The 20,302-nt window shown below is 29.7% G+C and overlaps 1 protein-coding gene across 1 annotated transcript; it reads left to right on the top strand.

Annotated features, from left to right (window-relative positions):
• The first annotated feature begins 1,026 nt into the window (after positions 1 to 1,026).
• Positions 1,027 to 14,931, top strand: LOC132948365 (tigger transposable element-derived protein 4-like). The gene is made up of 2 exons (XM_061018794.1): positions 1,027 to 2,409; positions 14,749 to 14,931. The coding sequence occupies exons 1-2, from the start codon at positions 1,027 to 1,029 to the stop codon at positions 14,929 to 14,931; spliced, it is 1,566 nt and encodes a 521-aa protein (XP_060874777.1).
• Positions 14,932 to 20,302: the final 5,371 nt, after the last annotated feature.

The raw sequence follows: 20,302 nt of genomic DNA on the forward strand, positions 1-20,302 counted from the left end.
TAATATAATTAAAAGAAAAAACTTAATGGAAAAGTATAAAAACATAGTTCAAACAAATAATAAATTATATGATGTGACAACAATAATCCACGTGGAAATAAAATGTTTGCCAAGGAAATATATCAAATAAATAAAACTTTATTATCTTAGATATATTTTGTACCCTTAAATGTTATATTATGTAGATACTAAATCCTCATTTGTAGTAAACGTTAATATTATATTATAATAATATGAAAACTACAACATGTTTAAATAAAAAAATATATTATAATATTTCACTGTTTTGTGTCAGTTAATTTACCATGAATTTGTGTTAAATTAAAACTGACTCATACTGTAATAATAAAAATATATGTGATAGTATGGAAATAAACTGAAATACTATTCACGAAATTAAATTCCTATTCTGATTCGAATATGAAAATGTTTAGTAAAACAGAATAAATTGGTACATGTACCTACATGATTGCAATCAACATTTAATTAAAACTATCATTCTCTTAGTACCTATATTGTTATTTATTATGGTTAAAACGAAATAAAATATAATATATGTGGTGAATCACATGTAAAATAAGAAATACCTACCATAGTTATAGAATTACACAAAAAAATATTTTCGGGTAAAGTTTAGAGATACAAAACACTGATACAAAACATTGGTATATACAGTAAAACTCGCTTAAGACGCTCTCGCTTAAGACGCTTTCCCGCATAAGACGCTGTTTTTAGTCGGTCCCTAGACATTTCCTATACTAGTCAATGTAAAAATCACCTGTTAAGACGCTCAGTTTTTCTCTGTCTAATCGGGTAAAACGCTCTTTTTTTCAGCAGATTACGATAAATTTTAGTAGTTTTGTGAAAATAAAAATAGAATTTTTAGTATTATACGTGTTCTTATCGTTTTATTTTATCGCTATACCTATTTTATCATTACTTATTATAACAGTTTTACTGTATTTCATCGTCTTATGAGATTTAGTAAGTGCTGTTCGTTCGCATGTGTATAACCGTAATTTCGTTATGGCTAGTGGTATAAAACGTAAAGCGCTAACGATTTCGGACAAACTCAACATTTTGAAAAAGTACGATGAAGGATTGGCTGAGAAAAAAAAACAAAAAGATATTGCTAATGAACTGGGGATACCTCCTTCCACTTTAAGAACTTTATTGAAAAACAGACATGAAATAGAACAAAGCAGCTTGTTAGGTGGCAGCAAACGACAAAAATTAAAACACGGGAAGTATGAAGAGTTGGAAAATATTTTATTGGAGTGGTTTCAACAAGCTCGTAGTTTAAATTATCCAATAAATGGAGGTATAATCACGGAAAAGGCGATGGAGATTGCCGCACGTCTCAACTTAACCGAATTTAGTGGATCGACTGGTTGGCTGGATAGATTTCGGAGTAGGCATAGCATTGTGTACCGGCAAATATCAGGTGAGGCTGAATCTGTTAATAATGATGATATAGCTTCATGGAAAAATAACGTGTTGCCTTCATTACTGCGTGACTATGCTCCTGACGATGTATACAACGCTGATGAATTCGGATTGTTTTTTAAGCTTATGCCAGATAAGTCTTTTGTTTTTAAAAATGAGACATGCCATGGTGGAAAGTTGAGCAAGGAACGTCTCACGGTTTTAGTATGTACAAATTCTACCGGAACCCATAAATTGAAGTTGGTCGTCATTGGAAAAAGTAGGTCTCCTCGCTGTTTCAAAAATGTTCGTACGTTTCCATGTGAATACCTTGCTCAAAGTCGTGCTTGGATGACAGGAATACTATTCATAAACTGGATTCAACAGCTAGATGCATTTTTCGGTAAACAAAAGAGAAAAATTATTCTATTCGTCGACAATTGTCCGGCTCACCCTAAAGATATCCCTACTACCAATATAAAACTTGTTTTCTTTCCACCAAATACTACATCTAAGTTACAACCCCTAGATCAGGGTATCATTAAAGTGATAAAACAAAAGTACCGAAAAAAGTTAGTTCAGCGGTACTTGAGAGACATGGAGAGTACCAACCAAATTTCAACTAAAGTTAACGTTTTGGACTCCATACATTACGTTAGTGCCGCTTGGGATGAAATTAAACCAGATGTAATAATAAACTGTTTTCGGAAAGCTGCATTTGGTATGTTGAACAACTCTGAACAGGCTGATAGCTCACCTTTAAAAGAAGAGGACTTTCAGCTTCTGCAAAATTTTGCTGATTATGCAACAGTAGATGATGAACTCGTAACCAGTAGCACTCGGACTTTAGATGAAATAATCGCTGATACGAACTTAGTGGACAATGAGAAAGAAGACGACGATCAAGAAGAAGAAGATCAAGACTTTCCAGTATCTACTCCTACAATAACTACTGGTTTGCAACATTTATCGGAAATTCGGAAAGTATTATTCTGTGTTGAAAATTCCGAAGAAATGTTAGGTTGTCTTAATAAAATTGAAAACTTTCTTGCTGAAACACATTGTCAGAACCTTAAACAATCAAAAATAGATCATTTTTTTAATAAACAATAATAAAATATGTATGTAATAATAATATTTTTTTAAATTAAATTCAGTAGCACAAAAATATAAGTATGTATGTATATCGTAATTATAATTAATTTTTAAGTGTATTTCTCATTAAATTATGTTTAATAATAAAAAAATAAACTCGATATTTCAACCACATCATTTTGTTTCATTCCCGCATAAGACGCTTTCCCGCATAAGACGTTTTAGAGAGCTGGTCCCTTAAAGAGCGTCTTAAGCGAGTTTTACTGTATTTAATATAACAATATGACATATATCTTTGACAACTGAGGTCATTAACCTGTGGAACTGTGGGGGAGTGTACTGTAGGTATTTGACACGTGTGTGTTTGTTTTGGCAGAATTTTTAATTGGGCACCCGTAAGTATCTGCCATACCCGGGTGGGGAATGGCAGCCTCTCTCTCCGGACACCGTGACTGCCCGAAGAAAAATACCGCCCATGGCCAAGTTTGAACCGGCGACGGTGCGAGTTGCAACCGACGCCTTAGTACTCTTGGCCACTTCGTCTCCCATAATGATATTTTGTATCAATCGAAAAGTAGTATTTTATGGCTTCTCCTATGGGCTGGATCCCTCTTAAATATAATTTTAGAAATTCTTTCTCGTTTAAATTAGTAATAATAAAGTGTTATTATTATTTTTTTTTTTTATTGAAATTTGAAATAAATTCTGCTTATTGGGACACTGAACCGTTATCACTATATATTCATATACCTATAAATTTCATTTAAAAATTATATGTATTATATATATTCGGGATACTAACCTATATAATTATTATTAGGGATTTAAATTCCCTTTAAAAATGCATTTATGACCCATAAACTCTAAAAAATTCTCTCAAAATATCAATATATGCCTTTAAAAAAAATGCATTTAACATGGAGCATTGTGTAAATACATTTATAAATATAAAAAAATTAGTAAAAATTACATTTGTATTACACTGTAATACTGTACCTACTACTGCAATTAAATCAGCTAATTGGTTGATGTAACATAAAGATAAATTTCAGCTTTGTATAATTTAAAACCAGATTACCTGATGTTATATAGTTCAAAATGAAAATGATATGGCTACTTATATCACGGTAGTACTTTTATATTTCAATAAAGACATTTTTGAGAGACATAATTTTTAGTTATAATAAATTATTATTATTATTATATTACCAGAAATAAGTAAAAATGATTTTAAATATTTAAACATACATTAAAAACGTAAAAAATTACACCAAAAAAATATGCAAATGCTTTGTAATTTGAGCTCTAATTATTATATATATATAATTATCCTAATTTTCCCATCCATTTTATCATTCTTAGGTACTCTTGATTATATAATTAGTATATATATTATATTATATATACATTAAATTGTATTTTGTTTTATTTTCTATTTATTATTATTTATTTCGATTGTACCTTGAAATTATCAAACACTATAATTTGTTTAGCAGTCATAATCGATGTCATAATACAGACGGTATAGTTCATAATATTTAACCAATTATTTTCTATATCACTATAATTTATAATATAGCATACAGCATTATAGCCAATAGCCATATAGGTCTATGTATGCTTTAATAACTAATATTTTATAGTTTTAAATTTTACAATTGTATACATAGGTGATATTTTTCAGATAATTCGTACATAGGAACCAATATACCACACTGCCAATAGACAATAGCTATTACATAATCAGGTACCTATATTAATTTGAAACTTACCGGTAACAATATTGATATAGTATGAATTATTGGTATGTCGCATGTGTATTTATTTTCATTGCATTGGTGATTACATTACTGTTCTATAATAATATCATTTCCATCCCGTTAATTGTCTACAATTTCATATATAAAATGTATAACACAACTGCCTTATTATTATTGTATTATGACCTCTTACTTATGCTTTCGCTGAGAAATGCATTCCGGCAACAATTGCAGCACTACCTATATATATATATAAATGTACCTATATTATTATTATCCATAACGAAATCCCGACGGTATACGACAATAATATAATACGGTAATATAACAGTAATTACTGCAGCTGTTATTATTAAACGATCTTCAAACTTCCGTGACCAATAGGATTTCCGTCCGATATTCTAAATGTCATTATTCGGCTCGACAAGCTTATATTATTACAATTATATTAGTGTGCCTATACATAGTATACATATTATATACAGGTAGGCGGTAGCCAGTATTTATGTATAGTTTATTGTGCCACTCAGCTTCTGTTGCAGCGATTACAACTGTCAATTGTGCGCGGACGTTTCTAATGCGTTATATTATCATTATCATTATTATTATTATTATTATTCAGACTCGTAGAGCCCCTTTCGCCCACACACACACACAATGTATATATATATTATTTACGAGCTGTCGCTAACCCGCAAAATCTAATTATAATATACAATATCAAACTGCGCAGCACTATATTATATGTCAATAGTTAAATAATAATAGTAATAATGACCAGACAAACCTATTAGTAAATGAGATATTACTCGCATGATGCCAGTTCTCGTGCCGTCGCCATCACTGTGTAATAGTGTAAGTATATTATACGTTTTATCTTTTTTGTATAAGTTTACCTATACCCATTACATATTATTGCCGGCTAATATAGTTAATTAACTTCCCGGTCGATCTGGTAAACCACGCGCATAATATTGTTATATCAACTAGGTAATAAGATGTGGGGTCCTTTGATGCAAAAATTACTATATGAAATCTGAATATCAACATCTGTCAACAATAAAACATAATACATGATGCCTACGTAGGTATATTATACATTAGGACATTACCTATAGGCACGGTTATCTGCTAGTAGATGGGTGTCTGTATGCAATCCTGGGCATAAACGAGTGAAAAAGTTAAAGTTAAGTTTTAACTTAACTTTTTTAAATTTAATTTTTTTTAACATATAGTTTTTTAATTTATCTGATTTTTTTGATATAAACTTAATAAATAACAAATTAATTTTAATCAAATCCAAATTACGATGATTTATAAATAATTAAATAATAAATATAATACAATTATTATTGATGATACATGTTGCATAAACATTTATTTTTTATTATCTTAAACTATATTACTGACTATTTATAAATTTAAAAAAAAAAAAAATAAATAACTTAGCTTAAGTTAATAAATTAGTTGTAAGTTTCCACAAGACTGGGTAATTTAAAGATAATTTTTAATTGAGTTTAAGATGATTGAAAATATTTTTAAAAGTTTGTAGTTTATAGTTATCCAAATTTAGTTATATAGAAACTTACAATTAACGTATTAACTTAAGTCAAGTTTTTATTTAATTACCCTACTGCTCCCACCTTCGGGCCTCCTTCACCCACCTATAAGCCCTCACCGATCAGAGTATTAGATATTTGTAGATGAACAATATCCACTTCGGTGTAATATGAATTTAAAAATATTATATTATATACTATATTGTAACCATGTAATGGTCAAGATCAAAAGATAATTATTTTTGTAATAATAGGTACCACCTACCTAGTATAGGAATGTCTTACGCATAATAACACATACCAAACAAATCATATGAGAAAATTATAATCAAATATATATTTATATTGATTATGGGAATATGGCATGCCATTTGGATACAGCTCATATTTTTAAACCTATGGAGCTTACATGTTATACAATATGTTGCTTTGCGAGTCCCATACGACACGTGGAGCTTACAAATTATTATAATATCATTATCTGCCAGCTGCCTGATCTATGTTATCAACAATGTACCTGGTGACCGGTGAAGTTTACACATCTTATATAACTATATAATTATTGTAAATCGGTGGGATTTGTAAAGAGTGGAGTGCAAACGTTTTCGGAAATGGAAAACATAGAAAATGGCGTTAGACACGCCGTGGCAGTAAAATGTAACAGGCCGCACCAACGTCCGAACATAATATAATAGGATATAATAGGCATATACGTAGGTACCTACCTATACAACTATTATAGGTGCTACGATAATATTAAAGTATTTATAATATATAATACTTTCTCGTCGGGTTTTCGTCACACCATATCGCGGATATGCCTATATACCGACGCAAACACCGTCCGCGATTCGGTTCGATATTAAAAACGGGCTTCGCGTCGAATAAAACTTGATCGGTATGAATACTCGTACATAACATTATAATATTGTTATGTTTGGCCATTAAAATCAATTTTTGTAGCAGCAGCGGACAGGACGTTTATATTGCAGCCGGAACATGATGCGTTCAAACGAGATAACTGTTACGTTTTTGCACGATAAAGGTGCCTACCTAATAATTATTATACTGTTAAACTGAAATAATGTGACGGGTGCCTTGTAATATGAAAACAATAAATAAATAAAATAAGCAGATTAATCACCACCATCTTCGATAAATTTAAATAAGGTTTTTTCTTTCTATTTTCATTTTTCCCCAAACCGATAATTTATCATTAAATTTATATAAACCAATATTACCCACGAAAATCTTTCGATTTCCACCAAATGAGCAAAATAGAATAAACAAAGGTGGCCAACAAACACAACTATAAATTAAGGTGACGTCAAACCACATAATATGTCTTCCACACGGACAACATAGAAAATGTGAGTTCAGCAGTTCCAATTTTGTGGTATAATATTTAATATAAGGGTGAATTCACCTATTATCAAACTTAAAGGTAAGCAAAATATCTGTATTAACTTATTAATTTTTCACAATATTTGAATTTTTAAGCGAACATGAATTTTTAAATTTTAATATCTTACACAATTATAATTACTGTAAAAATACTGTACAAAATCAACAAGAAAATAAAAATAATATTTTTACTTTTAAGTTTGATATCAGCCAATACGTAAATAATTTACTCTAATATTTAGTCTAACAACATAAAATTGGAACTACTGAACGTATACGTTTTGTAAGTTGTACGTTAGTAACATTGGCGCAAATAGGGGGGGGGGGACTTAGTCCCCCCCAAATGTCGGTCAAGTCCCCCCAGTTCAAAATCTAGTAATTAGTACTAATTTTTATATTCTGTGGTACTAAGTAATATGGCCTATGGAGAGAGGGGCTTGAGTCCTCCCCCCAAAAAAAATTTAGTCAATTTGCGCCTATGATTATTTAGTACCTAAGTAAGATGGAGACAACTGTGGGTTAGACGTACCTACTCTTAATTGATCTGATATGCGTGATTTTATTAGGTTACATTTAAATGTTTTCGTATCAAATATAATATGGAGTTTCAGCTTATCAAACGCTTCTAAATGGATTAAAAAAAAAAAAAAAAATCGATTTTAATTATTTAATATATTTTGCCATAAAACCCAAATAACTTTTAATTTAAGTTTTTAATCAGAAAATTGCCAGTATTATTGCCCATTTTATGGTTGTTAATTTAAAATTTAAATTTGAATTTAAAAAAAAACAACAATTTGATTTAATATGAGTTGTATGTTTTGCCATAAAAAATATTACATAATATAATACTTAATACCTACATAATCATAAAAAATTTATATTGATAAACGCTATTGTATATTTTATTTTTCCAACATTACATTTTTGCTATAATTAATTTATATTAATAGTATAATAAGTTTATTAAAAATATACCAACCTATCCAAACTACACATAAAAGTTCAAAAGTTCAAGACAAATTAACACCGGGGAGGAACCGCGATTTGCATTACAGCTCCCCGGCCCCCCATCGCTTAGATAAAAATACACCTAAAGATTGTCTTAAAACCAGCTAATACATAGTTTCTTAGGCTGATTAAGAATCTAAAACTCAGGTATTCAATGTTATTTTAGTATTTAAATGTTAAGGATATATTTTTCACACAACATGCATTATATATGACGTACCAAATGGCAAATGTACTGAGTTACAGTAATACAATTGTTAGGTAGGTATTTTTTGAAAAAATAAATGTTTGCACCTTTATGGCAATTTACAATACAATACAAAAGTAGTTGCTTTGAGTACATTTACAATAGATGTAGCAGAAAGAAAATGTGACATAACAAGGGGAGTAATTATAATAAAGATAAGTTAAAGACATTATGGGAACCGAAGAATTAAATTAAAAATTAATGTTCTGTGTATACTCTATAGGATGATTATGTCGAAAGAAGACAAAGTGAGTGGAAACATGGAATAATTTATTATTTATTGTGGGGTAAAAAAGAACAACTTTATAATTTATTTAGATATATTTAGATAGCTTAAAGAAAGCGTGTAATTTTAGTTGACATGGCATTATTTAATTTTATTACTCCTAAAAAAATATGTCAAATAATAGCAGTTATTATATATTTTACTAATAGAGTATAGTATCGCCTTTAAATCGATCTATATATGAACATAACTAAAAATAATATTATTACAACTTAGAATGAATAAAACATATACCAAAAAAAATATGTGTAATATGTAACATATACCTATATGATACTTATGCATATATAGGTAGGTTAGGTTAGGTTAAATGTATAGTATAAATGTATTGTATTATTTTTAAATATAGGCTATAGATAGTTGGTACCATAAGAATTAGGCATAAATCATAATATTAATAACGATGATCTATATTTTGTATTTTTTTCAAAAAAACATTTTTATAATTATAAAGTAGGTAATCTGTGAATAAAGGATTTTAAACTGTGGTTGTATAAAACCTTAAAAATCCTGATGTATGAGCCTTTATTGTTTAAACAAATGCTCAAATAATTGTACTAATAAATTTAAGAGAAATTAAACTGTTGATTACAAATATGATTTAGTAACCAAACATATTTTACATATATCAATAAATCGCATGATTGACTACTATTGACTATATTATGTAGGCATGTGTACTTTCAGATCGATACTAATTACATTTGCATTATACATAAGTTATAAGTATAAATAATTTTAGTCAAGACTCATGAACAAATAAACAATATAATATATTCGAGACAATGCTTTATTGTGTATCCTCTGTTTCAATGAGTAATAAGTTAGGTAATACTGTAATTAATTTAGATGTTACCTATAATCAGTAGGTATACTTATTGGGCACATAAACATAATGCAACTATTTGATTATTATAATGGATAATAAAAAAGACGATTAATATTCTTTTGATCATGTCAATAATATTAATTATGTTTACTTCCTTCAATGTCGTTAGGACAATTGGTTGATGATGAAAAGCAATACTATCCATATGTTTCAGGTCAACATTGAAGTTACTGTTATATGTCAGTAGGTATAAAAAGAATACTATTACAATTAACTGTCAACATTAACTACATAAAAAACAAGTAAAAAAGTTGTTATTGGCGAACATCTCTAGCGAATATTTGTCACACGATTAGCGTTTCAATAAATTAACTTTAAACTATCGAGGGATGGAAATGAATAGATGAAATACCTATGTAGGTAACATATTATTATGAAAAGCTTTATTTAGAAATTTAAATGTGAAGAAATTTGAAACTAAATGTTTATGATCCAAACAATAGAACTTGTAAATTTAAGAACTCACAAGATAGGTACTCTTTAATTTTTCAATATAAGTGTTATTGGTCGTATATTTACAAGGGAATTAATTGATCAAAAATCGGGCTTCGTCAGTTTTTTCACATTTTAATGAGAAATCGACTGAAAAAATTAGTAGGTTCCTCCTAGTCTGTATACAGTGTACATTATATTTGGAAACAGAGATTACTGATTAGTGATTATGGATGATGAACAAAAATTGTAAAGAGTTAGGAAATATATACGTCATACGATATACCTATTAAATGACAATATGGAATACCTATTATACTTACATCTTAAAAAGTTTATGTTGTTTTTTAGATAAATCTTTACATAGTTCCAACTGAGTGTAGGTACCTAGGTACTGACTAATATTTATTGTCAGACTTTTTATTGAAAAATTAAATTGTTTGAAATTAATTATGAAGGATATTAACTTCAATAAACTGATGATTACAATAATATACTATTAATTATTATAATATAATATGTATACATTTAAAATATCGAATCACCTTTTTATTTTTCAAACTGTGGGAGATACACATTTCCATTACAATGATATTGACTGTTTCTGCCAAAACTCATATCCGCCAAAAATAAAAAAATATATTTTTATATTATTGGTTTTTTTAAATTACACGCAAAGTTGTTACATTGCTGTGCTTTTACGTAATTCCCAAACAAAATATTTTAGTGAAAACGTCTTTTCAAAAAATTGATTTTACAGAAACAGGCTATGTTCAGATCTGAGAACCAATTTTTCACAAAAAAGGACCATGCCCAAAATTGTCACTCGCAATACATCGATAACTCCGATTTGGTTCAATCATTTTAAGGCACATTGAATTGAAAATGTATTAAAGAAATTCTGCATTGACATCAAATACGATACAGCCTGTCGTACATAAGCAAGGTGAATAAAAACTATGTCCACCGCCGCAATTTCGCCTGACGTATCGCGAACCGTTGCCGATTTTATATTATTATTTTTACACGGAATTCAAGCAAAGGGAACAGCAGTTATATTTTACGTTTTTCATTCCGTATAAAAATAAAAATATGAAACCAATTTCTATGTAATATCTTTGCCGTAATTGGTTTTCCAGCAGGTAAACAAACACTATGATTATCTGCGAACGAAATTCGAGCGACATAAATTTGATAAATTATACGTGTAGTAGTGTCATCGTGTTACCCGCACCGTTATACGGAATATGTGCGTTTAGATGCAATTGGCGCTAATGGATTTTTGTTTCACGCGTCATTATCGCTTATTGCGTGGCCACGTAACACCTAGGACGTACGAAGAGAAAGCGCAATATGTTACTTTGTTTGTTCGTTTTCACGGCCTTTTAAGCGGATTTACCTAACGGCGGAGATAGATGTCCCGTCGGTTTATTCGGAATCCCCCTAAACACGTTACAAAATAATTTAACGACGTCCTTCAGCTGGAACAAACGACGGTTTTTATTTCATTTTTTGATGGATTCGGTCATCTGTGGCAACGGATATTGTTTGTTTTGTGTACGTCATAATAATAATAATAATAATAATAATAATAATAATAGCACATCTCTCAATCGTGTCGTAGTCATAAACGACTTTGTTATAAACGTATACAGAACACATAATATCATATAAGTATAATATATATTGCCTATATTATTATAATGCGTACATCAACGCACATTGTACACGGGACTTTCATACCAAATGTTCACAATTAAAAAATACACCAACAGATAATATAATTCACGTGGTATACAAAATTATTGTATTCGTTAGATAAATACACAATATAATATTGACTGGATGATTCCCGTTAACGAAGAATAAGAACCGATATTATTTTATTTTTCTGGATATCTGTGTCTTATATAGTTTATATAGAAACGTATTAATTTTCTCGTAATTGTCAAGTATGTTGTTATATATAATATTATTTGTTATTTTCCATAACCGACGTTAATCGGAAAATGATTTATAAACGAATAAACTATTTGAAATTATAGTTTGGTCATCCGGTTGGCTGGACTATATACTTCCCCATATACTTCCTGCAGGCAGTAGGCGGGATCGATAAGTAGTAAATCACATTTGAAATAAACGTGAATTTCCATTAGTGGATGGTTTTTTTGCACAGTATAGGTACTCGTACACATCAGCGATACATCACTTGCATTTATTGCAAACGAGTCATGTGTTAATTTGTGTAATATCTGTATAACAATCAAACAACATTTTAAAAACAATTCTTAGCGAACTTGATTAAAATTTGAAGCCACAGTAACTTGGAATTTTTTGTTGCTCCAACTTACAACCCTCAGACAATTCAATTAACTCATCTGAAAAACATATATAGCATTTATAAATTTTGAACTTGAAGTTTGAACCAATATCAACAGCAAAATGTATTATAAAACAACATTTATAAATCCTTTATCCTTATTATTCAAATATGTTTACATCATTAATAAAATCAAAGTTTTAAGACTTAAGATTTAAATAACAAAAATATTTCTCCAGAATAAAGCATGTATGCAGGGGGGATATCGGGTTTTTCTCGTTTATATTAATTAATTTACAAAATATGTACTCAACAACTTATAGTTTCTGACCATGTCTACCTTATGGTGCTTATGGTTTATCAATTATTTTTTCAAAGTTTCCAGCATTTAATTTATATTTGTATGACATAATATATAATGTAAAAAGGCGGTTGTTTTGTTTCTAGCCAACATTTTTTTCATTCCTACATTATGTAAATGTACACATAGGTATGTACTGTAGTCTGTAGAGTATGAAAACGTATATCAATCAGACATCACAAACTATAGTAACCACGTGAACTACCACTGAAGTACGTATGGCAGGAAATATAATGAATGTTGTCAGTCCAACACCAGTGTTGGGGGTTGGTGAGAACAGAAAATAAAGAATATGCATTATTATTTTCCTACACCATTTGCGTATCATATAATATATTTTCATTCATGTTCCACTCAAATACAAACGCTGTAGGTACCTTTTGCCGTTCATTAAAAATGAAAGTAACGCATATAGGTATACGCGAGTGCATTAAAATTTATAAATCCACTAAATCGAAATGAAATTCAAATAATGCATTATTTCCAAACAACGTAAAACCATATCGTTATAAAATCACACAATATCTACATTCTACGTAGGTACCTACATACAGTTAGGTTATCCGTTCCACTAGGAATCTGAAATGAGAAAATAAAGCTCCACGGACCACGATTGCATAATATTTGCATTATATTGATACATATTATGATATGTATAGATATTTTTCGCGTAAAGGAAATTGTGCGACATAAATAATAACATTTATAAACGCGCACAATAGAATAAAAGTATAAACTATATATTATATAACGATATGTTTATAGTTGATCGTAGGTATATTGTACCATATATAGTGTAAAATAGTTCATTGATACTTAAATTATATATATATATACAATAACCGTATGTGTTATTATATTTCTTGTTTAAACAATTTTCGAATCGTCATTATAATATTGCATCGCCCATTTGTAGTGTCATTTTGCCTATAAGTTTTCGTATTCCTGCTGTAGGTTGACACGTTCGATTTTTAAACCACTTTAATAACTCGAAATTTCCAATCATCAGCACTGTTATTCTTTTGGCGTCCACTGTCCGACACATGACTTAACGAATCGTCAGCATATAGTAGTCTGTAGTAAAGTAGTACATAATAATATATACCTATAGCTAAGCATAGGTGGGTAACATTATAATATAGTGTGGACAACAGTTTGGTAGGTTATACAACTATTTAATTCCATCGCGTCAAACGATGTTTGCGGATAGAAAAATCCAGATTATTATTTTAAAAATACCTGTATATTATCGTTACATTACCGTGAAATTGAATTCATTGAATACGTACAGAACATAACTGGTTTTGAAATTTGACACAACGTCGTCATAATAAAATGAAAAAAAATAAAGGTGACAAATAGTCTTCAATAGTATATTTACGTTTATTGTGCATACCTTTGCAATAACAATCATATATAATCTATATTGACTAGCTACTGTGATTTTAGTATTTTACATAACACAGTATTTATAACTATGAAATATAGTCTAATACTACTACAATATATTATACAAGGACGTATAGTTATTAAACTCGCTATTATTAAATCCGTACTTGGCTATTTGATTCACTATTTTTAATAGGTCGTAGACCAATACATAATTTTTCTGTAGGGTATTTTTATATTGTCTTAGTGAGTGCGATTCTTAACATTTCTTAAAGAGCCATTTATTTTAAGAGAAGAAGAAAATATAATAATTACAGTCCCGTAGCGGGTACGGATGGTTGGTAATTTATTTACTTGGGCTTATGGATATCATTTGAGCGACACTGTAGCGACGGGACGGAACATGCAATTTACAAGCGAAAATGCCAGAAAAAATATATTGTGCAAAAAGAAGATATGGGTTAGGAAGATACTAACAGTATAAACGAGTTATTGAACATTTTTAAATATAATAAGTAAAATAAAAATGAATTTTACAAACGTATGAATGTTGAACCAATATTTATTTAGCAGCATAATACAATTTATGTTACACTTCAACACTTGGGAAACTATTTTATTACCTGTGGCCTGTGGGCTATGTTATCCCATCCGTATGAGAGCTATCTCATCGATATGGGCTATAATAAGATAATACGTGCCATCATGGATTTATATCACTACAATGAAATTCCATACAGGCTTGGTGGTTAGAACTTTTTTTTGGAATAAACTTTATATTATATTATTAAGAGCATTACATCTGATCAAAGTCGGTGATCATCTCTGACATTATGGCATGAATAGCTCCCACTGAGAATACTTCACTCACATATTATATTGTAGATAATTTCTAACGAGAAAATTTAAATCTTACACTGTATAGTAGGTATACTATTGTGGGTTAGGTTAGGTTAGGTTATTATGGTTACTTATATCACTTATGGTGTCATATTAATATATTATAATATAGTTGGTAGGTTTAATTTTGTTAAATTTAGACTTATGAGTAATGTGTATATCATAAAAATAAATAATGGGTTAACATGTTAATTTATTTTAAATCGCAAACAGAGAATTATCGTAGTAAGGGCAACACATCATTTTTGTTTGAGACATCTGGTTGGTAGGTTTCCAGTAATGGAAGGGACTGCGAGATTTCGTATTAATGGTTTATTATTGGAGGTAAGACGGTTGTGGAAGCATTGGTAATGAATTTCAGCTTCTTCGTTGAGTAATTTTAATTTTAGAGTGGAATGTATAGCACTATACATTACAATCTATTCGAGACGAAATGTACTTATCACTGACATACATGCGCATGTAATACAACATTTTATATACTCACAATAATGACACACATATAATATTGCTGTATTGCATATACGTATATACTACAATAAACTACTGTCGTTTAATATTGTAGATAGACAAAGGTATATAAGATGGTAAATTAATACGAATATAATTAATTTTTAAGTAATATTTTTAAATAAATAGGCAAGACAACATACTATTTACGTTCAAAATGAAAAGCATTTTAATCGTGTTCAATACAGTTAGTTATAATAATTTATACTATAAAACTAAGTATTTTTTTAAATAAATGTATAAATACTCGTATAAAATATAATGGTGGCACCAAGTTTTAATCGTTTTGAATAGTCCTACAGGCTACGATTAACGCCGACGAGTAATTTGTTTCTTTTTTCGAGTAAATCGACCGTTATTAATGTAAATTTTCCGTTCGGCCAAAGGGGGAAATTATGCGAACGCTTATTATAAATTCATATCTAAATAAACCACAGGGGTCTATGAATGGCTGCTTAACGTATATGTTGTACGTGGGAAGAGGAGTAGAACTGTAAAGTATACTACGTAACGTGGGCGACGTAAATGCCAGGTTTGTCATAATATCGATCGACAAACCCTGCCAACCTTTGAACTTTGCCATTGCCCCTTCCCCGGCATTTCCCGGAACGCAGCCGTTGACGTATATTACAGCGAACAAAATAAACTGTTCCTAACCTGAACGGCTAAACTCTAACGAAGACGCACAAGGTAACGGCCGAGGTGAATCTTAAAAACTGTTCATCAAAGGCATTTTATGTTTGTACACGCACGTCCCATCCAGGCCATAAGCCCATAACTCTGTCACTTTAATTTGATTTCGAGAGACTGTTATGGAGGTGAAATAAGAAGAAAAATAGCGCAAACAGCGCATGCCTATAATACATTCATATAATACAAACTCGTCTAGCGTTGTTTTCGTATTGGACCTTAAAAAATGACTTTAACCGTTTCGTTTCTCTGTGAAGGAACCTATACAATAGTTTGCATGATGAAACACGATATATTCATCAGTAACCTACTGCCACGCTGGTCAAGGCGATATTTATAACTTTTTAAATGTCACCATATTAAATACGACAATTTTACAATTTTGAAAACTCACCCCGTGTGCACACTGTTACACAATATCACTGTATTTAGTTTGAGCTATAATAATACAGTATTATATTAAGATTAACTGTTCAACTGTAGCATGGACTGTATATACAGCGATATTTATCACATTTTTTGTACCTAATACAATTTAATTTACCATGCTGCAACACGTCCCGGATCCACTACAACTCGTGTTATCTGAAATTTGAATGAATAAATAATTTGATTTTAACAAATTGTTTGCTATACACCTATACGGTTATCTAAATTATTATTTAAAATATTTTAGAGGATGTCAGTGCACTACTATTTGTTTTCTCTGTCTGATCCAAGCGCAACGTAATAAATTTGTGTTCAGCAGGACCAATCTGATGTTGTTAGTTTTAGTATAAGAATAATAAGAATATTGTTTTTTTTTACAAAATTTCAATTTTAAAGCAAAATATGATCATTTTAAAATTGTAACACTTTACATAATATTATAGATACTCATGATTCACATAAAAATATTAAAATATCTTAAAAAATCAACATAAGAACACAAATAATGTTCTTAACTTTAAGTTTGATAATATGTCAATTTACTCTAATACTAAAGCTAACAACACAAGTCTGGTTCTGTTGAATTCAGATACGTTTCTGCGTGCTCAGGGATAGAAAACAAATATTGCGCAGCAGACATCCTCTAGGAACGTAATACTTTGATGTTGCTATCCCTTTATGATTTAGGTACCTACCACAATATTATCGGAGGAAAAAAGACTCAACTATTGCTGTGACATACTGATCGAGAAATATGAAAAATCGCGTTTACTATAATATTATGAATTATGATAATATATTATAACATATTTGGTAAGTACACACCTGTTAAGAAATTAGAGATTTGGTCGTGTGCACATTTATGATAAAACGTAGAGCGATGAAAACACTGAACAGTGCACAATGTACATTGAATAAATCTATTATGTTAAGACCCATTACACGAATTCACAAGTTTTGACATTACTCTTTTTTAAACACCCTGTATACCTACAATATGCATAAATACTCTTGTATAATTAATCTAATTAGACACATAATATACAATGGATAATTATTATCAGTGTTATTATAATTGGTTACGTTTAGGGTGTTCATTGAATTAGGTAGGTACTTACGTCGGAAATTCGCATATACCTACCGTTTACTCTGTTACGCGAACTGCTACCGGCATTTTCACCGCCGCCGCTTCATTATTCGTGTCAGTTTTAATCCGATCAAACGGCCGAGTAATACATTTATTAATGTATATAATGCAATAACAATAACGTCGGTAATATTGTTATTCGATCCCGTCCCATACCGTGTCATAGAGCTCTATATTTGTACTTTCTTTCGATCGTTTGCAATTTATACATTACGTTTCAATGGCCGCAGTTATGTAAATATCTCTAATACAATATTGTACGTCTGCAGTTGCTGCAAGAGACATCGGTTCCAATACGGAAAATTAATTAAGGTCCATGTCTAATTGTATCGAGATAGTTTTTTTTTTCACACCTTTTATAATCACCGGCTAGACGTTTTTAACGTTATTGTTCATTGAATTACACGTTTCAGCTAGTTGTACGAAGAAACAAATCCATTTATTATGTTTTAATCTGATTTAGAAATAAGCCGTATAGTATAATATAGAGTAGTATATAGGTAGAGGTATTGATGGTAGTAACTATAGTAGTAACTATAGTAGCGTATAAGTACATTCATATTAATATATTTCAATAAGATTCGACGATTGTTATAACTGAAACTCAGTAGTGGTTTTTGTGTCTTTGTTTTGTTTATTAGGTATCATGCAATAACGCATGATACATATACAAGTATACAACGTATAATTGACAACAATTTCACAAACAACATAATATTATTGCGTGTAGTGCAGTGTATATTAATGATACGTTTTCAAACAATTAGGTAGCGGCTAGCACACTCTGGTCGATATTTGCAAGCTGGTCAACTCCGTGCCTACGTCATTTATGAACATACAATTAAACACAATGAATGATATTAGCAATAGTGCCTAGTGCTCCAGTAAAACTATATCTAAATAATTCTAAAATCATTAAATTAGAATCAAATAAAATAAGAAACGAATATTATTATTAAAAAAAAAAAAAAAATCAAGGAGTTGATTAATGTTCGACGTAAAATCTCCTCTGTCAGAGACGTTGTGTTTGAAAAAATCCTTTTCCCCTTGAGTTAAGCTTCAGATACGGGCGGCGATCTATATAATATATATTATGTATATTGTATATCGCTGTACAATGTACCCATCTACAATTTGCATTATACCTCGTTTATGAATAATGCATATACTCTATACGTTTTCTGTCAAAGTGTCAACGAACCATGTCAACTTTCAAACGACAACAAAATACATACCTAACGATATGTGCAATATATTGATTATACTGTTGTGATAAAAGAGAGCGTACAATCGTGGCACAACAAATTGTCAACAATCGATTAAAATTATCCACAACTATGGTAATGCAGTACGTTAAAATCAGTTTTAATTTCTTTTTTTTTATCCCAAATAGCAGGTAACTTAATTACAAGAAGTAGGTAAGTATTAACTTACTTTGTGCACCTATATAAAATTACGATGGTTATACTAAGTAATTGACTAACGAATTTTCCATTAAACAAGATACTCCTTGATTATCATAAATCATAATGCTACATGAAATATATTATGTTCTTTTAATTGCTTAACAGCCCACTAAAATTATTACAAGTGCCGACATAACATATTTATATATTAGTATATTTTATTCACAAATTATGAGATGTTTGCATCTCAAATTAGTTAATAATCGTGAGTCATCCTTAAAATTTAAATACGTATGTATTAAAATTGGCGCTTTCAATTTCAATAATTTAGATGTTTTTCATCAGTCAATCTGGTGAACCGTACAAGTGATTTGTCAGTATTATTAAATATATTGATTTGCAAATTAAAAAAAGTGGGTAAGTGGATGTCGCTCTGCTGTACAGTAGGTGACAAGTGGGTCACTGTAATGGATGGTGTTAAATTTGAATTCAATGATATAATATCTTTGTGTAAGAAAAACGATTCTGAGCGAAAACGGTCAGTCAGCCTATGATATTATTAAGTATATTTGATGATATTATTATGAATAAAGTTATTAATATATAACCTATTTACGTGAAGCCTTGTTTTAAATTTTCAATTCTTAGTTATAAAAGTTGAACATTTTATAGATTTTTAACTACAAAATAATTATTACATTTTAAATTTGATAAATTTTGTCAAAATTCGAACTTTAAATGCTTATAAAAAAAATTGTGCCTTTGTATTTTTAATATTTTTCAACTGCTATTGAAACATTATATCAGGAGCCTTGCATTAAATTGTCATGCTTTTTTACCCAATAAATTTTATTGATATTTATAGAAAAAAAAAACTAAAAAAATTGAAAACTGACTATGTCTGTAAACAGCTCAAAAAAATTAAAATTATTTTATACATTTTATAGTGTATAGAAAATGCTAATATAAACATTTAGTGAAATTTTCAAGTATCTACAGTCATTCGTTTTTTAATTACAACAAAATAAGAAAATCGTTACAT

Source organism: Metopolophium dirhodum, chromosome 7 (assembly GCF_019925205.1).
Source record: "Metopolophium dirhodum isolate CAU chromosome 7, ASM1992520v1, whole genome shotgun sequence".
In the NCBI taxonomy this organism is placed as follows: Eukaryota; Metazoa; Arthropoda; class Insecta; order Hemiptera; family Aphididae; genus Metopolophium; species Metopolophium dirhodum.

Bases quoted from the DNA above. Each gene is read 5' to 3' on its own strand.
- LOC132948365 (XM_061018794.1), top strand. From the start codon at position 1,027: ATGGCTAGTGGTATAAAACGTAAAGCGCTAACGATTTCGGACAAACTC. The intron at 2,410-14,748 runs GTATTATTCTGT...ATATTTATTTAG, and splicing joins ATTTATCGGAAATTCGGAAA to CAGCATAATACAATTTATGT.